We start from the raw sequence: 19,159 nt of genomic DNA, 5'->3' as shown, positions 1-19,159 counted from the left end.
TATATATTTACACACTGTATATAGATATATACTCTTCTGGATACCCCTGAAAACTGTCAAATGGGCTATAAATTGAGGAGAATTGATTGCATTTTCCACAAAAATCTTGCAAGGACTTGCCCTGCTAGCGTTACCCTTGTGTGCCAGTGACTTCTCCTTAATTTCGCTTATAAATCTGCACCATGTCTGAACAACTGACACAGAAATATTTTTATATATTTGTATTTATGTTATGGGGTAGGGGCACCTTTCACCAATATTAGACAGCAAAGAAGGTGCTTGACTCAAAAATGTTCAGAAACAACTGCTCTGAAGCCAGTGAAACTGTAACTAGACTGTATATAAAAGAAAAAACCATAACTGATTGTGACCATTGATTGTGCTAAAATGGATCATCCCTGCAATATATAGTGAATAAAGTACCCCCTCTTGTAAAATATAAGGATATTATAAGTTACCGAGGAGTTTCATGACCATATAAAAACACGAGGCCGAAGGCCGAGTGTTTTTATACAAATCATGGAACTCGGAGGTAACTTCTAATATCCTCATATTTTGCAACTGGGGGTACTTTATTTATTATAATACACAAATTTCAGTGAGTCATGTGACAGAAATGACATCAGAACTCACCGTTTATAAGGATATAATTTACAAGATATTCATGGCTTTTGTGTATTATATATAGTTATATGAGATGTAGCAATTCACTAGCACATTAATGACAGTAGAATACATGCTAAGGTTTCCAGCTACTGTGACCATCATTTTCCAGGGTAACAGCACTAGTCTAGACTCAACCCTTTCTGGTTTACTGGAGTTTAATATTCTACAAACGTCAGTTCTGTATATGCATGGTGCAAGTTGTGTAAAAGATTGCAAGCCCATAGGTCAAGTAACCGACAGCCCATAAAAGTGGTAACCATGCTATATTCCAGACCTTAGCTGAGGTTGTTTCCTTTTGCTAAATAAAACAATTACAACTCTGGTGGTTTCACACAGATGAACTAAATGATATAGATTGCTTTCTGGTCAGAATTGATGTAGGTAATGTGGTTTATGTAAAGGGGAGTGAAAAGATTTAGTCATGAGCATATCTGTCCCATTTCGCTGAATAATTAGCGAAACTGGGAAAAAAATTGCGCATTGAAGTCAATGGGCTTCAATATTTTTTTACGCGTGACAATTTTTTACATGCTCAACAATTTTTCTTGCTCCAAATGCATTAAAGTGAATGGGTGTTTTCTTATGGCGACTTTTTTTCTCCTAATGCATTAACATCAATGGGTATTTTTCTTATGGTGACTTTTTTGTCCTAATGCTTTAAATTCAATGGGCCTTTTCTAATGGCGGCTTTTTTCTCCAAATGCAGTAGGGGGTACATTATCCCTTATTATACATGAGTGATACTCTCTGATACAGAGTTCCCTGTATAACTCAGCCTGCAGCCTTGTGCCTTTATATGGTCACAGAACCCCTCAGTGACTTCTAATATCCTTATCATTTACAGTAGAGGGTACATTATCCCTTATAATACATGAGTGATACTCAGAGTTCCCTGTATAACTCAGCCTGCAGCCTTGTGCCTTTATATGGTCACAGAACCTCTCAGGGACTTATAATATCCTTATCATTTACAGTAGGGGTACATTATCCCTTATAATACATGAGTGATACTCAGAGTTCCCTGTATAACTCAGCCTGCAGCCTTGTGTCTTTATATGGTCACAGAACAACCCCTCGGTGACTTCTAATATCCTTATCATTTACAGTAGGGGGTACATAATCCCTTATAATACATGAGTGATAATCAGAGTTCCCTGTATAACTCAGCCTGCAGCCTTGTGCCTTTATATGGTCACAGAACAACCCCTCAGTGACTTCTAATATCCTTATCATTTACAGTAGGGGGTACATTATCCCTTATAATACATGAGTGATACTCAGAGTTCCCTGTATAACTCAGCCTGCAGCCTTGTGTCTTTATATGGTCACAGAACAACCCCTCAGTGACTAATATCCTTATCATTTACAGTAGGGGGTACATTATCCCTTATACAAGGAATCAGTGTATATTTATGTCTTCATTCATTTTGTATCAGTCAACAAAATAATAGTTTTTCTCTGTAACAGTGAATTTTGCCGTTAAATATTGAAATATGTCTTAATATTTTGATTGGAGGAGACAGGTGATCCCTTTTTTACTGTGATTTGAGAACTGTGAGACAAAATCTTACGCCTATAAACGCATGAATATATTTAGCAGATATTTCTATGCTAAATTATTGAGAACCAACATAAAAATGATAGATGTTGTTGTTGTTGCCTGAGCAACGTCAATGAAGCTATAAATCACAAGGTTTGTATAGTTACACTCACGGCTTTTAGAGGCCACAATTGCTCTGTTGTCCCTGAACACAAATGAATTTGCATGTCCTGCGTGTAACACACGTCAATACTGGAGGAAGAACCTTCCAAATAGTCTTTGTTAATATGATGATTTATTCTCAGGTCTCAGTTTGCGATGAAGTTCTTAGACCCTTCGTTTGTACCAATCTCTAATTCCCTGACCCAAGAGTTGCAAGAGAAGCCTGCCAAGTGGGTGTTCAACAAGACGGCATTTGCACGACAGAGGTAAGTCCTGCGTATAATCATTATGCCACTCATTTATAAACCAGCATAAACTCTAACAGTATTCTTTTTTTAATTTTCTTTAAACGTAACCAGTGCAAATATAAGGAGTCGATTACAACAGTATCCACTGTGTTTGATTTTGGGCACAAGATGCATTGTTTTTGACCAATGCAGAACTCCAGTACAGACAGGTATGGGACCTGTTATCCTGAATACTCAGGACCTGTGGTTTTCCAGAAAATTGTTCTTTTTTTAATTTGTATTTTCATAGCTTTAAGGTGGCCATACACGGGCAGATTAAAGCTGCCGATATTGGTCCTTTAGACCAATTCGGCAGTTTATCTGCCTGTATATGGGGCTTCCAACGTGTCTTCCCGATCGATATCTGGCCATGATATCGAACGGGAAGGTTTAATTTTTCAGGCGATTGACCCATCGGAGCCCATTGCTCCCCATTGTAATCCAATTGTACAGCCCTAGGGACGAACGTTCAGAATATAGCGCTGCGTTGGTGGGCTTATCGGGGAAAGGTCCACTCATTTGGCAATGTCTCCAAACGAGCCGATCTTATAGTGTATGGCCAGCTTAAAGGAGAACTACACCCTATAAATGAATAGGTATAACAATGGCTGTTGTATATACTGAACTTATTGCACGAGGCTAAATTTTCAACTTGTCAATAGCAGCAATGATCCAGGACTTCAAACTTGTCACAGGGGGTCACCATCTTGGAAAGTGTCTGTGACACTCACATGCTCAGTGGGCTCTGATTGGCTGTTGAGAAGCTAAGCTTAAGGCTCGTCACTAATTATCCAGCAGAAAATGAGCTTCCCCTGTAATATAAGCTGATGCTACAGGTTTGCTGATTATTAAATTCTGATGCTCATTGCACTGGTTTCTGTGCTGCCATGTAGTAATTATCTGTATTAATTACTAATCAGCCTTATATTGTGACATTTCTATTCTATGTGTACTTTATATTGTGAGTGGGTCCCTAAGTGACAGCAGCACAGACCATGTGCAGTGAATCAGTAGAAAAGAAGATGGGGAGCTACTGGGGCATCTTTGGAGACACAGATCTTTACTGCTAAAGGGCTGTGGTTGCCTTGGGCTGGTACAGAAGCACAAAACATAATGTACAACATTTCTAGCTACTTCTTTAGTTTAACTTTCCTTGTCCTTTAAGTCAACTAGAAAATCCTGTTTTCCAGAATGCTTGGGGCCTGGGGTTTTCCAGATAAAGGGTCTTTCAGTAATTTGGATCTTCATTCCTTAATTCTACTTGGGTCTTTCAGTAATTTGGATCTTCATACCTTAATTCTACTTAAAAATCATGTAAAAATTAAATAAACCCAACAGGCTGGTTTTGCTTCCAATAAGGATTAATTATATTTTAAGGTGGCCATACACTGGCCGATAAAAGCTGCAGACAGACCGAGTCGGCAGCTTATTGGCCCGTGTATGGGGGCCCCCGATCGAGATCTGGCCGAAAGTTGGCCAGATCTCGATCGGATGGGGTTAAAAATCCCGTCGGATCGCAGCCGCATCTGTTCGTTGATGCGGTCCCGCGATCCGACTGCCCGGTTGCGAACGCTAGGATCCAATCGTTGGGCCCTAGGGCCCACGATCGGATCAGCCCGATATTGCCCACCTCAAGGTGGGCATATCGGAGGGAAATCCGCTCGTTTGGCGACATCGCCAAACGAGCAGATCTATCCATGTATGGCCACCTTTAGTTGGGATTAAGTACAAGCTACTGTTTTATTGTTACAGAGAAAAAGGAAAGCATTTTCTAGCAAAGCATTCAAATTTGTTGATTTGTGTTAATTGCTATTTTTTTGTCTACAAATGCCCACCATTACATTCATGACCATAGGGGATTGATTGTCTCTAGACCCAACTTATATTTGCCTATAGCGTCACAATTGTTCACTCACTCTTTGAAATTGCTCAGTTGTGTCCCATGTCCACCTACACCCCATAGATTTGCCTGCACTTGAAACCCCCCCTTATGATAATACCCTTGGTCATAGAGTAATGGCTCTTGTAAGGAGAAAAAGGAAACATAAGAGATGGAGTGGGCTCAGTGTGGGCAGCCACCTGAATATAGTTACAGCTCAGGTCTATACAGCATCACATGGTAGCTGAGCGGCTCATCATTGGATCATTTTCTTCTCTCTCCCCTTTCTGTGTCAGCTGGTCTGTGGCTGCCACTTAGGGAGGTAATGGTGTGGTGGGACCACGGGGTGCAAATCTTGTCTTAGGTCTTATAGCTCATTGGCCCTTTTCTACTAAGAGACTGTGGGGATAAACCATTATAAGTCAGAGCATTATGCTGTTAGTAGGTCTGTATTTTTCCAGAAAGATTCTCCACCACTGAGGAGACTGCAGAAAATCTATTTTCCTCTATGGCACCTCTGTGTATCACAGAACTGGGAATTGCATTCCTGCGTAAAACACCATTTGAAGTTAATTGGTTATAATGCAGCCCGTGGCTGTTAACTGTACGGAGGTGCACCAGGGAAATGAATTAAGGCAGAATATATTAAGGAGGGTGGAAGCATGGAGCATAAAAAGGTATGTACTGTGTATGAAAGAGCAGAAGATTTACTCAGTGCCCCAGTTCTATTGATTTGAATCGGATGAATCAGTCTGTGTGCGCTCATACACAGGCTGAGGTCCGACCAAATACTGACCTCACACCAGCTGATCGGATTCAAATCAATGGAACTGGGGCACTGAGCAAATCTTCTTCTCAAAAAATATTCAGCCTGACAATGGCCGGAGCCAACAGTCTGTGTGCCCATTGCCTTAGATCACAATTCGTCTGCTTGATTGCTCTTCTAGTGGATGAAGCATTGGCAGATCTCTAAGAGGAGTTTTTCTGTTACTTGTAGTTATATGTGCTTATTTAGGCCATAATAGGAACAAAATGATATGTGAACATCCAAATGCAAAGCTTAAAGGGGTAGTTCGCCTTCAAGTTAACATTTAGAGTGTTGTAGAATGGCTAATTCTAAGCAACTTTTCCATTGGCCTTCATTTTTTCTTTCTTCTAGTTTTAGAATTATTTGCCTTCTTCTTCTGACTCCTTCCAGCTTTCAAATGGGGGTCACTGACCCCATCTAAAAAACAAATGCTCTGTAAGGCTACACATTTATTGTTATTGCTATTTTTTATTCCACATCTTTCTATTCAGGCCTCTCCTATTCATATTCCAGTCTCTTATTTAAATCAGTGCAAGGTTGCTAGGGTAATTTGGACACTAGCAACCATATTGCATAAATTACAAACTGGAGAGCTCCTGAATAAAAAGTTAACTAAAAAAAAACTAAAATAATAAAGAATGAAACCAAATTGCAAATGATCTCAGACTATCACTCTCTACATCATACAAAAATGTAATTTAAAGCTAAACAACTAGTGATGGTGATTTCTTTCAACATGTGCGAATTCACTGCGAATTTTCGCGTTTTGCTGTTGTGAAATAAATTCAATTGCCACGAAAATTCTCCAGCGTTAAAGTTTTTTTGCCGCCGACAATTCCGACGCCGGCGACAATTAACGGACGCCCATTGACTAATGTGCGTCAAATTGTCGCCGGCATCGAAAATGTCGCCAGCGTCGATTTTGACAATTTAATGGAACAGTATCAATCTGTAAGACCACTTGGCCAGACCAAACTGCCCAACAATATCTGTGTATCGTGAGCATGGGAGACTTTATTTTCAGCATTAACATAGCTACGGGTGTGGGATCCATTATCTGGAAACCTGTTATCCAAAAAGCTTTGAATTACGGAAGGTCTCCCATAGACTCAATTTTATGCAAAATTATAAAAAAAAAAAAAAATAAAAAAAAAGATTTACTTTTTCTGTGTAATAATAAAACAGTAGCTTGTACTTGATCCCAACTAAGATATAATTAATCCTTATTGGAAGCAAAACCAGCTTATTGGGTTTATTTAATGTTTACATGATTTTGTAATAGACTTAAAAGGGGGTTGTTCTCTTTCCAATAAAAAAATATTTGAGCAATAATCAATTTAAAACAATTAAACAAATCTCCTGTTTGAACTTGAGACAATTATTTTGGTTTGTATCACTATATGACCGAGGCCATTCTCATTTTTATTCCTTCTTCTTCTTCTGCATTTCTTGGATTTGTGGCCATGTCTAGTTCTTCGTGATAATTGCCCATCACCATATTCATAAGGATGAATTAGCAGCACCTCTTTCCTCTTTTTCAGGCGAGAGATTCTCCAGAATGTTGATGTCATCCGAAACTTCTCTTTGACCAAGAACAGTGTAAGGACAGGACAATTAATGCACTATGATTACTCCAGTCATAAATATGTCTTCTCTGTCAGTAATAACTTCAGATCGCTGCTCCCCGACTCCTCTCCCATCATGAATAAACATTACAATATCTGTGCCGTCATTGGGAACAGCGGGATTCTCACGGAAAGCCAGTGTGGAGCTGAAATTGACAAGGCTGATTTTGTCTTTCGTTGCAACTTTGCCCCAACCGAGGGTTTCCAGAAAGACGTTGGAAGGAAGACCAACCTGACAACCTTCAATCCGAGCATCCTTGAGAAGTATTACAACAATCTATTGACTATACAAGATCGGAACAATTTCTTTTTGAGTTTGAAGAAGCTCGATGGGGCCATTCTCTGGATCCCAGCTTTCTTTTTCCATACGTCTGCAACCGTTACTAGGACATTGGTTGACTTCTTTGTTGAGCACAGAGACCAGCTGAAAGTTCAGTTAGCTTGGCCGGGAAACATCATGCAGCATGTTAATAGGTAAGATTGAGTTGTCTATAATTAATTATTATAGTGTTGACTTGACAAACGCATATATGTGCAGTTGTGTTCATATTGGTAACTCCCTGTGCAGCCACAATTACAATGGAATTCTTGGGGTCATGGAGGGAACTAGGGGTAAGCAGAGTCACGTGCTTAGAGCACAAAGCTGGGGGACACCAGGCAAGTACCTGTCCGGTCCCCTCTCTCTTCTCTGCCTGGCTGTAAGGGACTGTGCGCTCACACCTATGCGTTCCTATTCCGGCACTACTTGGGGGGAAACGATGCAATTTGAAAAAAATTAATTTGCATCTAAAAATTGCACTTGGCCTACACTTGGATTGGTGAATTAGTCTTTCTTTTATCTATGGCAAACTCAACATACAATATCTATCTTTCATATATCTACTATGTCAGTCTATCTATCTATCTATCTATCTATCTATCTATCTATCTATCTATCTATCTCTCTCTCTCTCTCTCTCTCTCTCTCTCTCTCTCTCTCTCTCTCTCTCTCTCTCTATCTCTATCTATCTATCTATCTATCTATCTATCTATCTATCTATCTATCTATCTATCTATCTATCTCTCTATCTATCTCTCTATCTCTCTATCTATCTCTCTATCTATCTCTCTATCTCTTTATCTGTCTGTCTGGTAATCTTTCTGTCTGTCTATCTGTCTGGTAATCTTTCTGTCTGTCTGTCTGTCTATCTGTCTGGTAATCTTTCTGTCTACCAATCATCAGTCTATCTGACAGTCTTTCTATTTATCTAACTATCTGTGTATCTGTCTGTCTGTCTATCTTTCTATCTGTTCAACCGTCTGTCTGTCTGTCTGTCTGTCTGTCTGTCTGTCTATCCTTCTCACTCTCTCTCTCTCTCTGACTATCTATCTATCTATCTATCTATCTATCTATCTATCTATCTATCTATCTATCAGTCTGTCTGTCTCTCTATCAGTCTGGTAATCTTTCTGTCTACCTATCATCAGTCTATCTGACTGTCTTTCTATTTATCTAACTATCTGTGTATCTGTCTGTCTATCTGTCTGTCTATCTATCTTTCTATCTGTTCGTCCGTCTGTCTGTCTGTCTGTCTATCTATCATCTATCATCATCTAATATAGCAATCTGGCATTGTTATAAACATATTTATGAAAGTGTTTGGTGCCCAGGACCATTTCTACTCCATGCAATAAATCATGTACTGTATATTTGAGCACAATGTTTAGCCCAACAGGGTATGTGGAGGTTTAATATAAAATCCCAGGCACCATTTAATTCATTAAGATTTTCCAGGGTCTCAGCGGGTCACCACTAATATAGTGAGTGTTATTTTTTTGTGTCCCCTGTAGACTGGGCCAGTGACTATCCAGTGATCACTGCATATGTACTTGTAGGTACAGCTTTGTATGACTTTCTTTCCCAAATTGAATGGCCTATTTCAGGCAGGTTTACCGGTTAAAACAACTAATTCCTGAATGTGTCCATTTCCAGGCACCTGTACAATTGGGCTTCAGTGTAGACTTTTAATGGCCTGACAAGCCTTGATGTGACAATAATCTCAATTTATCTGCCCAGTTAACCATTGTCACATTCTACCTTCAATGATTCAATATGATCTAGTGTTTCATCAAAAACCAGGCTTTTGGTGCAATAACTTTCTCTTAAAGTCAGAGAATTGTCAGAACTAGGGTTAACTGTCTAATATCTGTACCTCAAAGAGAGCCAGTGGCGTAACTTTAGAGGAAGCAGATCCCCCCAGGGGGCCCAGGGAACAGGGTCTGCTTCCTCTATAAGTCTGAGAATTTGCTTCTTCTCAGCAGTGCTCCTACAAAGTCTTGCAAGAGCTGCTGAGCAGAGGAGGTGCCATTTGTGAGCAGGTTGGTGTTACGGAAGAGGGGACAGTGCGCATTTGAAGAGAGTTCTTGAATCAAAAGCCTGGTCTCAGCAGTCTAAAACTGGATAAATCTATTCTATATAGTTTTATAGTATATATCTCAGAAACCACTAAAAGTAGAACATTACATTGCATTGTTCATTTTTTGGGTTTAGATCCCCTTTAATCTGTCTAGTTTATTTTCCAGTTAATTTAGTATTAGTTCTCAGTAGAAGAACGTGTTTTCAGAAGAACACAGGGAGAGGTGCGTTTTTGAACTGTATTGTGATTAGCTTTTCTGCCTGTGGGACAGAGTCTGGGGCCATCTCTGCTCCTCTGGGGCAGGGACTGACACATTTGAGTTCTTTCAGTATAGGATATTGGAATGTTTGTTTTCTATCTACATTGGATGATATAGAGGGTTATTTACTAAAGTCCAATTTTTATGGTCAGACTTTTAAAGGGGAAGACACAATTTTTTCAAAAACTCAATTTTTTTGTGATTTATTAAATTCCGATGGTGTTAAAAGTCCAAATTAAAAAGTACTTCTTCTCCAACCTGCTGAGATCATGTTGAGGTCAATGACATATGTCTCGTTTGCAACTTGAAGTTATCCTAATCTGCGCTGGGTTTTGTACATTAATATGAAGATTTCATTGTTTTGGGCGATGATCAAAAACAAAATTGAGTTTTAGGCTGTCAAATCCCAAAAAAATCACACGATTCAGAGTGAGTTGTTACGATTTTATCGAGTCTTTCCCCGCACCAGATTTTTTTGGAAAAATGTATTGATACAGTAAAAAAGTGGTTTAAAAAAAATACAGGTATGGGATCCATTACCTGGAAACAAAAATGTGGGGAAAGCAGGGCTGACCGGCACTCAAACGGATCAACAGGACCAAAGAAAGTTAGTTAAAAAATATTTTAATTAATTCAAAGTTAAAAATGTATATTTGCATCTCCATCCGCCCTGATATCTAGCCTCTTAGGGGTATACTCTGATTGGTTGTTCTTTGTATAAATGCTCATATCCTGTGGCTGACATCAGCGCCCATGACTAAGTGCCCTGAGTGGGTGCGAAATGCGTAGGGCGGATGGAGATGCAAATATAAATTTTTAACTTTGCATAAATAAAAATATTTTTTAACTAACTTTCTTTTGTCCTGTGGACCCGTTTAAGTGACGGTCGGCCCTAATTTTTCCACATATTTGTTGCCGTATTGCTCCCTAAAGCTGGGGGTCTGGGGCTGGAGCACCCGGACCACATTTACTATTCGGTGAGTCATTTACAATTGTTCTGGAGCGCCACCTTTCCATTTTATCCAAATAATCCAAATTTTTAAAAATGATTTCCTTTTTCTCTGTAATAATAAAACAGTAGCTTGTACTTGATCCCAACTAAGATGTAATTAATCCTTATTGGAAGCAAAACCAGCCTATTGGGTTTATTTCATGTTTATATGATTTTCTAGTAGACTTCAGGTATGAAGATCCAAATCACAGAAAGATCTGTTATCCGGAAAGCCCTGGGTCCCGAGCATTACATTTTATTACATTACATTGGATTTCAGGTCCAATACCTGTAGTGAGAAATTTTTGAAGTTTGAAAAACCCCCTAAGTCAGAAGTTCCAAAATCCGCAGGAAGGGTCAATGACAAACTCAGCCTTACGGGGTGACTACTTGTTTAAACACCTGCAGTCTTATGAGTTGTTTTTTGGGCTTGATTACAAAAAACCTGAAAACACTGCTCTATGTTGTTCAATCCAGATGAATTCCTGTGTGTGCATCAAAATAAAAGCCTTGTACCCCTATATGTATGTTGAACTAGGAATGCATACTAATGTCTTGAACCACTGAAGAGCAACAAAAGGCCCTCCAAATAATAATTGTGCAACTGCCACATGCAGAATAAAGCGGAGCCTATTTAAAAATCTTTAATATCCACATCTAATTTAGAGCCTCATTTAATTACAAATGGAGCACAGGACATTGCAAATAACCCATGACCTACATAGCGTAATATCTGTGCCTTTATTATTCACCATGGAGTAAGTGCTAAAGCCATAATAATAATATTCCTTGGCATTCTTGAAAGCAAGTGGCAACATCCAGTGCTCCATCTGTGTCTCCCAGCAATAACTTGCATAGGGTGCGGATCATCCGAATGTCTGTCTAGAAACAAAATTAAAACAGCCCTATTTGCCAAAGAGATGCCTTTGTCTAGATAATAACATGGATTACATTTATACAATTCACTGCCACTGCATTATCTTAATCTTCCCCTGCATGGGATTTTATTGTGAGCAAAACAGTGTCGGGGGAATATAGAATTCTCCTTTGCTCGGGAGGATTAAATCCGAAGGTAATGGAAATGGAACATTTCTATTATAATTCATGTAAATTCACGAGACCTTGCAATTAGATTGAACTACATTATCCAACCCAGAAACCTTTGTAAAAATTAATTTTGTGGTTATTTCTGCAGTCTAAAATTGCATTCGATTAAACACAGAGCCAACGGCAACTCTAGTTCTAGGGACAACAAATAATCTGTATGTAGGTCATTTAGGAAGTGCAATTTTGGATGAAATTAGGCAAGTTTTTTTTTTAACCTGTAACATACATTTCCCCCCCAAAATTCCAATGTAATTGTGCCGCCACACTTGCGCCTGGTCAAAAGGGAACGAATTGCCCGTGTGGGTTTGCAGTTAATATATGGGAATTGTGTCACTTTAAGGGGGTTATTTATCAAGCGCTGAATATCCGAAATCCAAAAAATTTTGATTTTTCAGCCCAGAAAAAAAAAATCAGAATTTTTCGGGATTTATTAAAGGGGTGGTTAACCTTTGAGATAAGTTCAAGTATGATGTGGATATTCTGAGACAATTTGCTATTTGTTTTCATTTTTTATTATTTGTGGTTTTTGAGTTATTTAGCTTTTTTATGCAGCAGCTCTTCAATTTGCATTTTAAGCAATCTGGTAACTAGGTTCCAAATTTCCCTAGCAACCATGCACTGATTTGAATAAGAGACTGGAATATGAATAGGAGAGGCCAGAATAGAAAGATGAGTAATAAAAAGTAACAATGACAATACATTTGTAGCCTTACAAAGCATTTGTTTTTTTAGAAGGGGTCAGTGACGCCCATTTGAAAGTTGCAGAGAGTCAGAAGAAAAAGTCAAATAACTATAAAACTATAAAAAAATAAATAATGACCAATTGAAAAGTTGCTCAGAATAGGCCATTCTATAACATAATAAAAGTTACCTTAAAGGTGAACCAACCCTTTAAAGTCAAATGGTCTGAAAAACTCGAATTTGAAAATCCGGCGTCTCAAAGCTCTCGAGGTCCTGTATGAGTCAATGGGGAAGGTCCCAGTGTCTGCGCTGCTGTCCCTATTGATATCCGATGATTTTGGGGATTTTTGGCCAAAAAGTCAGAGAAGTCCGAAAAAATTTGTCGTTTTTGCGGAAAAGTTCGAAAGGTCCGAAGTTTTCTGATTTTTGCCCAAACCAATTTTTTATAATGATAAATAAGGTCCATTCAGGAATTCGGAGTTACTCTGATTTTTATCTTAGAAATACTGTGTTAAATTCGGAGCTTGATAAATAACCCCTTTAGTGGGTGGTGGAAGCTCTAGGGTTCCACTGCATCAAAAGGCAAGCATGGGCATTTAAATGATGGCCTTTAACACAGGCCATTATGTGTTAGCCTGTAAAGGGAGCATTTAAATAACTTTCCTTAAAGGGATACTAACACCAGAAAGTAAACCTTTTTTTAGATCAATCATAACACGCTATTTGCATGCTATTTTAATTTTGCGATACAAGTATTTGAAGGGTAGTTTTATTAGTGTCAGTGCAGGTATGGAAACTATTATCCAGAATGCTCGGGAGTTAAGGTTTTCCAGATAATGGATCTTTCCATAATTTGAATCTTCATACCTTAAGGGGCAGATTCATCAAGGGTCGAATTTAGACGTAATGGGAGTTTTTTTGAACTCCCATTACTTCGAAATTCTAATAAATACCGAAATTTATTTAAAAAACTGCGTGTGAATAGGCTGTATTCGATCGTTCGAATCAAAGTAAGATCAAATTCGATTTGAAATATTTTCAAAAAAAAAACAAAAAAAAAGATTTTTCAAAGTCCACCAATTGACCCCATATAGGTTCTAGGAGGTCCCCCATAGGCTAAAACAGCAAGTCGGCAGGTTTTAGATAGCAAATAGTCGGTTGAAGCTATAAGGAGACAGTACACGATAAATTTTATATTTTAATTTTTTTTTAAAATTCAATTCGAATCTGGACTATTCCCTATTCAAAGTACACAAAAATAGCTCAAAATTTGAATTTTTTAACGTAGAATTTTCACTTTGACCCTTGATAGATCTGCCCCTTAGTCAACTAGAAAATCTTTTAAAAGTTAAATAAACCCAATAGGCTGGTTCTGCTTCCAATAAGGATTAATTATATCTTAGTTGGGCTCAAGTACAAGATACTGTTTTATTATTACACAGAAAAATGAATCTGGAATATTTGGATAAAATGGAGTCTATGGGAGACAACCTTCCTATAATTCATAGCTTTCTGGATAATGGGTTTCCAGATAATGGATCCCATACCTGTATCTATTTCACCTCCTCTATGGGAGACAACTTTCCTGTAATTTATAGCTTTCTGAATAATGGGTTTCCAGATAACAGATCACATACCTGTATCAATGTCACCTCTATAGTAGTGGTTCAAGCTTCCCTTTGTGGTCTATGCTTTGGATAGGGCCCTCTTAACTCATAACAAGGTCACTACAACATTTAGGGGCAGATTTATCAAAGATTGAAGTGAAAATTCAAATTTAAAAAATCGAATTTCGAGCTAATTTTTGTGTACTTCGACTAGGAAATAATCCAAATTCGATTTGAATTTGAAAAAAATTCAAGAATTCTAAATTTATCATGTACTGTCTCTTTAAAAATTCTACTTTGACCAATTGCCATCTAAAACTTGTCGAATCGCGGTTTTAGCCTATGGGGGACCTCCTAGAACCTATTTGGAGTCAATTGGTGGATTTCGAAATTTTCCGAATTTGATCGATTTGTACGATTTGAGTTCGATTGAAAACGGACCTATTAGATCGAAAACTGACCTATTTGGCCAAAAAAACCCTTCAATTTAATTTTGGTTGGTCTTTTTGAAATCAAATTTCGAAGTTTTAAAAATTCGACCCTTGATAAATCTGCCCCGTAGAATGGCAAAACCAAGTCCACCCCAAATCGGCCAAATTTTTTTTTTCCCAAATCTGATCCTAACCTGACCTGCTACTGTTTTGGGGGAAGCCCACCCCCACAACAATAAATTTAGCCATGAATCCACATTAAATTTGATATTTAATTTCATGACAGATGGTATTTGTAATTCAGTGGAGCTTAGTTTTTTTCTTAGCAGCACAAAAATAAGGATTTGAGCAAAACTCTGATTGGAATGCATTAAAATGATAATCACTAATGGCTTTTTTAATTGTAGGTACTGGAAGAACAAGCACTTATCCCCTAAACGTTTGAGCACTGGTATCCTAATGTACACTCTCGCCTCTTCAATCTGCGAAGAAATCCACTTGTATGGCTTTTGGCCCTTTGGATGGGATCCCAACACAGGGAAAGACCTTCCGTACCATTATTATGACAAAAAGGGAACCAAATTCACCACCAAATGGCAGGAATCCCACCAGCTTCCGGCAGAGTTTAAATTGCTGTACAAAATGCACCGAGAAGGACTTACTAAGTTGACTTTATCACAATGTGCCTAAGAACAAAGAAAAAAAGAATGTGCCAATTGATAAAAGTGCCCAAAATGTAAATGTAATATTCATTGGGGGGAATAGGAACAGAAATGTACTTAATGACGTAGAATGTAGATTCTCTCATCTGTCTTTTGTAATATTTGCTGGGTTGTTTAGTTAGTGTTTAGCAATGTAAAGCTGATGAACATTCACTAAAACGACAATGAGTGAACATATTTCCTCTTGGGATACAGTTTGCAGCCATGAATTTGCTTCAATTTATGTATCCCCCATTAACGTTGAAAATTATTAACATCTTTGGGCAAAAAGGATCAAATTTGAAAAGCAACTGGAATATTTACGTAATCTGAAAGCCAAACAATTATTATTGATTCAGTCGATTCAGATCGACTGAAACTCCCACAAAGTATTTGAACAATTATAAAACCAAATCCAAACTCTAATTTCACAAAACGTAAACAAAAATGCTTCATCTGTTTACAAAAAAAAAATCATATTCAATTTACTGTATATTCACGAATTCTGAGCTGATTTGTTGAACTATAGTCAGGACTGTAGGATTGCACAAAATTGTATAAAAATTGGAATATTGATTTTCATTGCACAATTTTGTGTGTTTTAATGAAAAAGAATTGCAAAAGAATTATTATAACGTCAGCTGGGACCTGCCAACATTCCATAGAATGCCATAATATATTTTCAGAATTTTGTAAATTATCAAGTTTTTTCAATCCAGTGTTGGACTGGGGTACTAGGGGTCCAATCGAAATCCTTAGACCACTGACCCATTTTCCAAACTATTTCATTGTCTCCTCTTTTCATACTCTCCTCTGTCATTCCTTCCATTTAAGTTATTTTTTCTGTCATGCAGAAATAGGTTATAACCATGGTATAGGCTACAAGTCCCAATTGTTGGGTGAGCACCCAACCATTTAGTCCACTGGCACCCTGGGCCCACCAGGAGTTTAGCTGGACGCCCAGTCCAACACTGCGACAAACACAAATTGGCTTCAAAATGCATTGAAAACTGAGATTTTCCATAAATATGTGCAAACTTGAAGAAAAACATAGGAAAAGTCACAGTGGCGATTAGTCATCATTATGTATGATTTTTTTCCATCACTGTATTATTTTTAATTAATTCAGCCAAACTGAATCCAACCTAAAGATTCATGTGAATGTAAATGAAAACAGGTGCGTCCCTAGTTACTTTTTATTTTGGGCTTGAAGTTTCCTGAAATTTGAAATGTGAAATTTTGTTATGGTTTTCATTTGATAATCTACTAAGGTTTTTCGGGCGTCAACTCGAAAAAGTGACACGATTCCAGCATCAAATCGATAAAATGGGGCACGATTGGTAAATAAGGGGATTTGAGTTTGGTCGACTTTATCAAAATTTAGCCTCAAAAACTTGAATTTATTGGATTATTGAATGAAAATGCAAGCAGCCCGGAACTATAGAGAATCCTGAAGGTAAAAAACATTACAATTATGAAAGGGACCATCCGACATTGACTTCTACATTATTTTGACTGTTTTAAGTATCCAAAGTTTTAGTTTTTGGTTTCCTCTAAAAAAATCAGTTTTTCCCCTTTAAAAACTTGACCAGAAACATTTTAGGTTTAATAAATAGGCCCTTTGTAGAAATTTAAATAAAACACTTGCTTTGAGTCAATTATATCTTGGAATTATTTTTGTTGAAAAAACGGCCTCGACAAGATCCTAGAAAAATTCTGTGGAGGTAGAAATGCAATGTTTCGTTGAGATAAAAATTTAGCATATTGAGTTTCGATCAATCATAGTGTACAAATCAATCAAAATGTCATGCTGATCTGCAAAATTAAAATGGCTTTATTTATTTATATTTTAGAATTTCAACCTACTTGTAACTGGCTAAAATAGGTTTGGTTAGCGTAAGGGGCAACTAAAAACATCTCCATGGTCCAGACATTTCTAGCCCCAATATGTCAATAGTTTTTATACTATTATACTGTAGGTTCCCTTATTTTCAGTACCAAATTGCCATGCATTGAATAAACCAACAACAAATCTTTGTGGCTGCAGCAAAGTCCCATCTACAGATTCAACAATGGGATCCAAACCTACGTAACGCGTGAAGAATAAGATAAGACTATGCAAACTATGTAATTTACAAAAATGCCTTGTATTTCTGAATTCGGCAAAGTTGCAGTTTATTTTTTGTTTACATCTCATACATCGTTATTTTATTCACTTCCAGAAGTTCCTAGATGGGCATAGGGTTATATTTGGATTAATTCCATGTCTGGATGAAAAAATCTAAATCTTGGCTTTTGAAAGTCATAATTATGAGTTTAATGGGCCAATTCACTAACTTCGAGTGATGGATTCGAAGGTAAAAAACTTCGAATTTCAAAGTTTTTTTTGGGCTACTTCGACCATCAAATGGGCTACTTCGACCTTCAACTACGACTACGACTTCAAATTGAAGGATTCGAAGTAAAAATCGTTCGACTATTCGACCATTCGATAGTCGAAGTACTGTCTCTTTAAAAAAAACTTCGACCCCCTAGTTCGCCATCTAAAAGCTACCGAAGTCAATGTTAGAGGCTTGGCTAACTTTTTTTGATCGAAGGATATTCCTTCGATCGTTAGATTAAAATCCTTCGAATCGTTCAATCAAAGGAATTATCCTTCGATCGAACTATCTGCGCTAAATACTTCGACTTCGATATTCGAAGTCGAAGGATTTTAATTCATAGTCGAATATCGAGGGTATTAACCCTCGATATTCGACCCTTAGTGAATCGGCCCCCTAAAAGTCAAAATTTCAATATATAAAAAAGCCAGAATTTTGACTTTTTGAAGTCATAATTATGAGAAAAGTAAAAAGAAATCCACTTTTAAAAATCATAATTATTTTCCAATGTCAAAAATTAAATTTTCAGATTTTTTTTTAATTTCTGTTCTTCATTTGAAAAGCTGACAACCTTGTTTGTGGCAGAAGGTGTTCACATTTAGAGGCCTATTTAAGAAGCCTAAAATTTTTCTGATCGAGTTTTAAAGGGGTAATAATCTGAATTTTTAGAGGAAAAAAAAACGTCTTTTTCAAGATTTATTATATTCCAAATCTGCTTAAAATTCTAATCTGAAAATACTCCAGCTAAAACCTGTCAAAGTCATTAAAAACATCAGTGGCAGGTGGTCCCTTCATGATTGGTGTTTGACGCTGGTTTTCATTTGATAATCCGATGAATTTTCATTTGATAATCCGAATAATTCGAGTTTTCCGGCCGACAATTCAAAAAAGTTGCATGTTTCAAATTGTAGCACGATTTTGTCCAGACAATTTTTGAATTGTTAGTAAATTAAACCAGAACGTGGTTGGGAGTTAGGTCTAATTTTTATTATCAAAATAACTATTTTAGTGAAAGTTACTAAAGAACTATATTTTTAAAGAGGCAGTTTCACAAAAAATAGGTCTACTTTTGTAGATTGCCTAGATTGCGGTAAACATTAAAGACCCACTATCTCCTTTTTTCTTTATTTTCCATTTGTCTAAAGGAGCAATTTTTAGACAAATTTAGAAAAAAAATTTAATTAAAAAACAGGGGGAAAACTAAAACTTACTAAAAAAAAGAGGGGAAATATATCTATTACTTTATAATGCGTTTTATGCAAGCTTCACACTAGAAGCATCGCTGGAATCTGATTTGCACTGCTTTGTGTTTTGTATTTCGGTAGCACTATAGTTTATTGCTCTGAAGAGGCTTTTGCTCGTTAGATTCAGTAGGGAGACCATTAGTTAATTATGCATAATAATGTTAGCATGTTCTTTTGAGAGATAGCCGGGTCTTTTAGCTGTAATAAATTTACTTTAAAGGGATCCTGTCATCGGAAAACATGTTTTTTTCAAAACACATCAGTTAATAGTGCTACTCCAGCAGAATTCTGCACTGAAATCCATTTCTCAAAAGAGCAAACAGATTTTTTATATTCAATTTTGAAATCTGACACTGGGCTAGATATATTGTCAATTTTCCAGCTGCCCCTGGTC

The 19,159-nt window shown here is 37.3% G+C and overlaps 1 protein-coding gene across 1 annotated transcript in view; it reads left to right on the top strand.

Moving 5' to 3' along the window:
• st8sia3.S (ST8 alpha-N-acetyl-neuraminide alpha-2,8-sialyltransferase 3 S homeolog) overlaps positions 1 to 17,488 on the top strand; it is a 21,785-nt gene extending 4,297 nt beyond the window's left edge. The window contains exons 2-4 of the mRNA XM_018244555.2: positions 2,512 to 2,634; positions 6,884 to 7,441; positions 14,847 to 17,488. Coding sequence (XP_018100044.1) covers positions 2,512 to 2,634; positions 6,884 to 7,441; positions 14,847 to 15,129 — 964 coding nt within the window. The 3' untranslated portion in view covers positions 15,130 to 17,488. The remainder of the gene's footprint in view (positions 1 to 2,511; positions 2,635 to 6,883; positions 7,442 to 14,846) is intronic.
• Positions 17,489 to 19,159: the final 1,671 nt, after the last annotated feature.

This window comes from Xenopus laevis, chromosome 1S, assembly GCF_017654675.1.
Source record: "Xenopus laevis strain J_2021 chromosome 1S, Xenopus_laevis_v10.1, whole genome shotgun sequence".
Classification (NCBI taxonomy): Eukaryota; Metazoa; Chordata; class Amphibia; order Anura; family Pipidae; genus Xenopus; species Xenopus laevis.
This window is presented reverse-complemented; position numbering and strand designations above follow the sequence as displayed.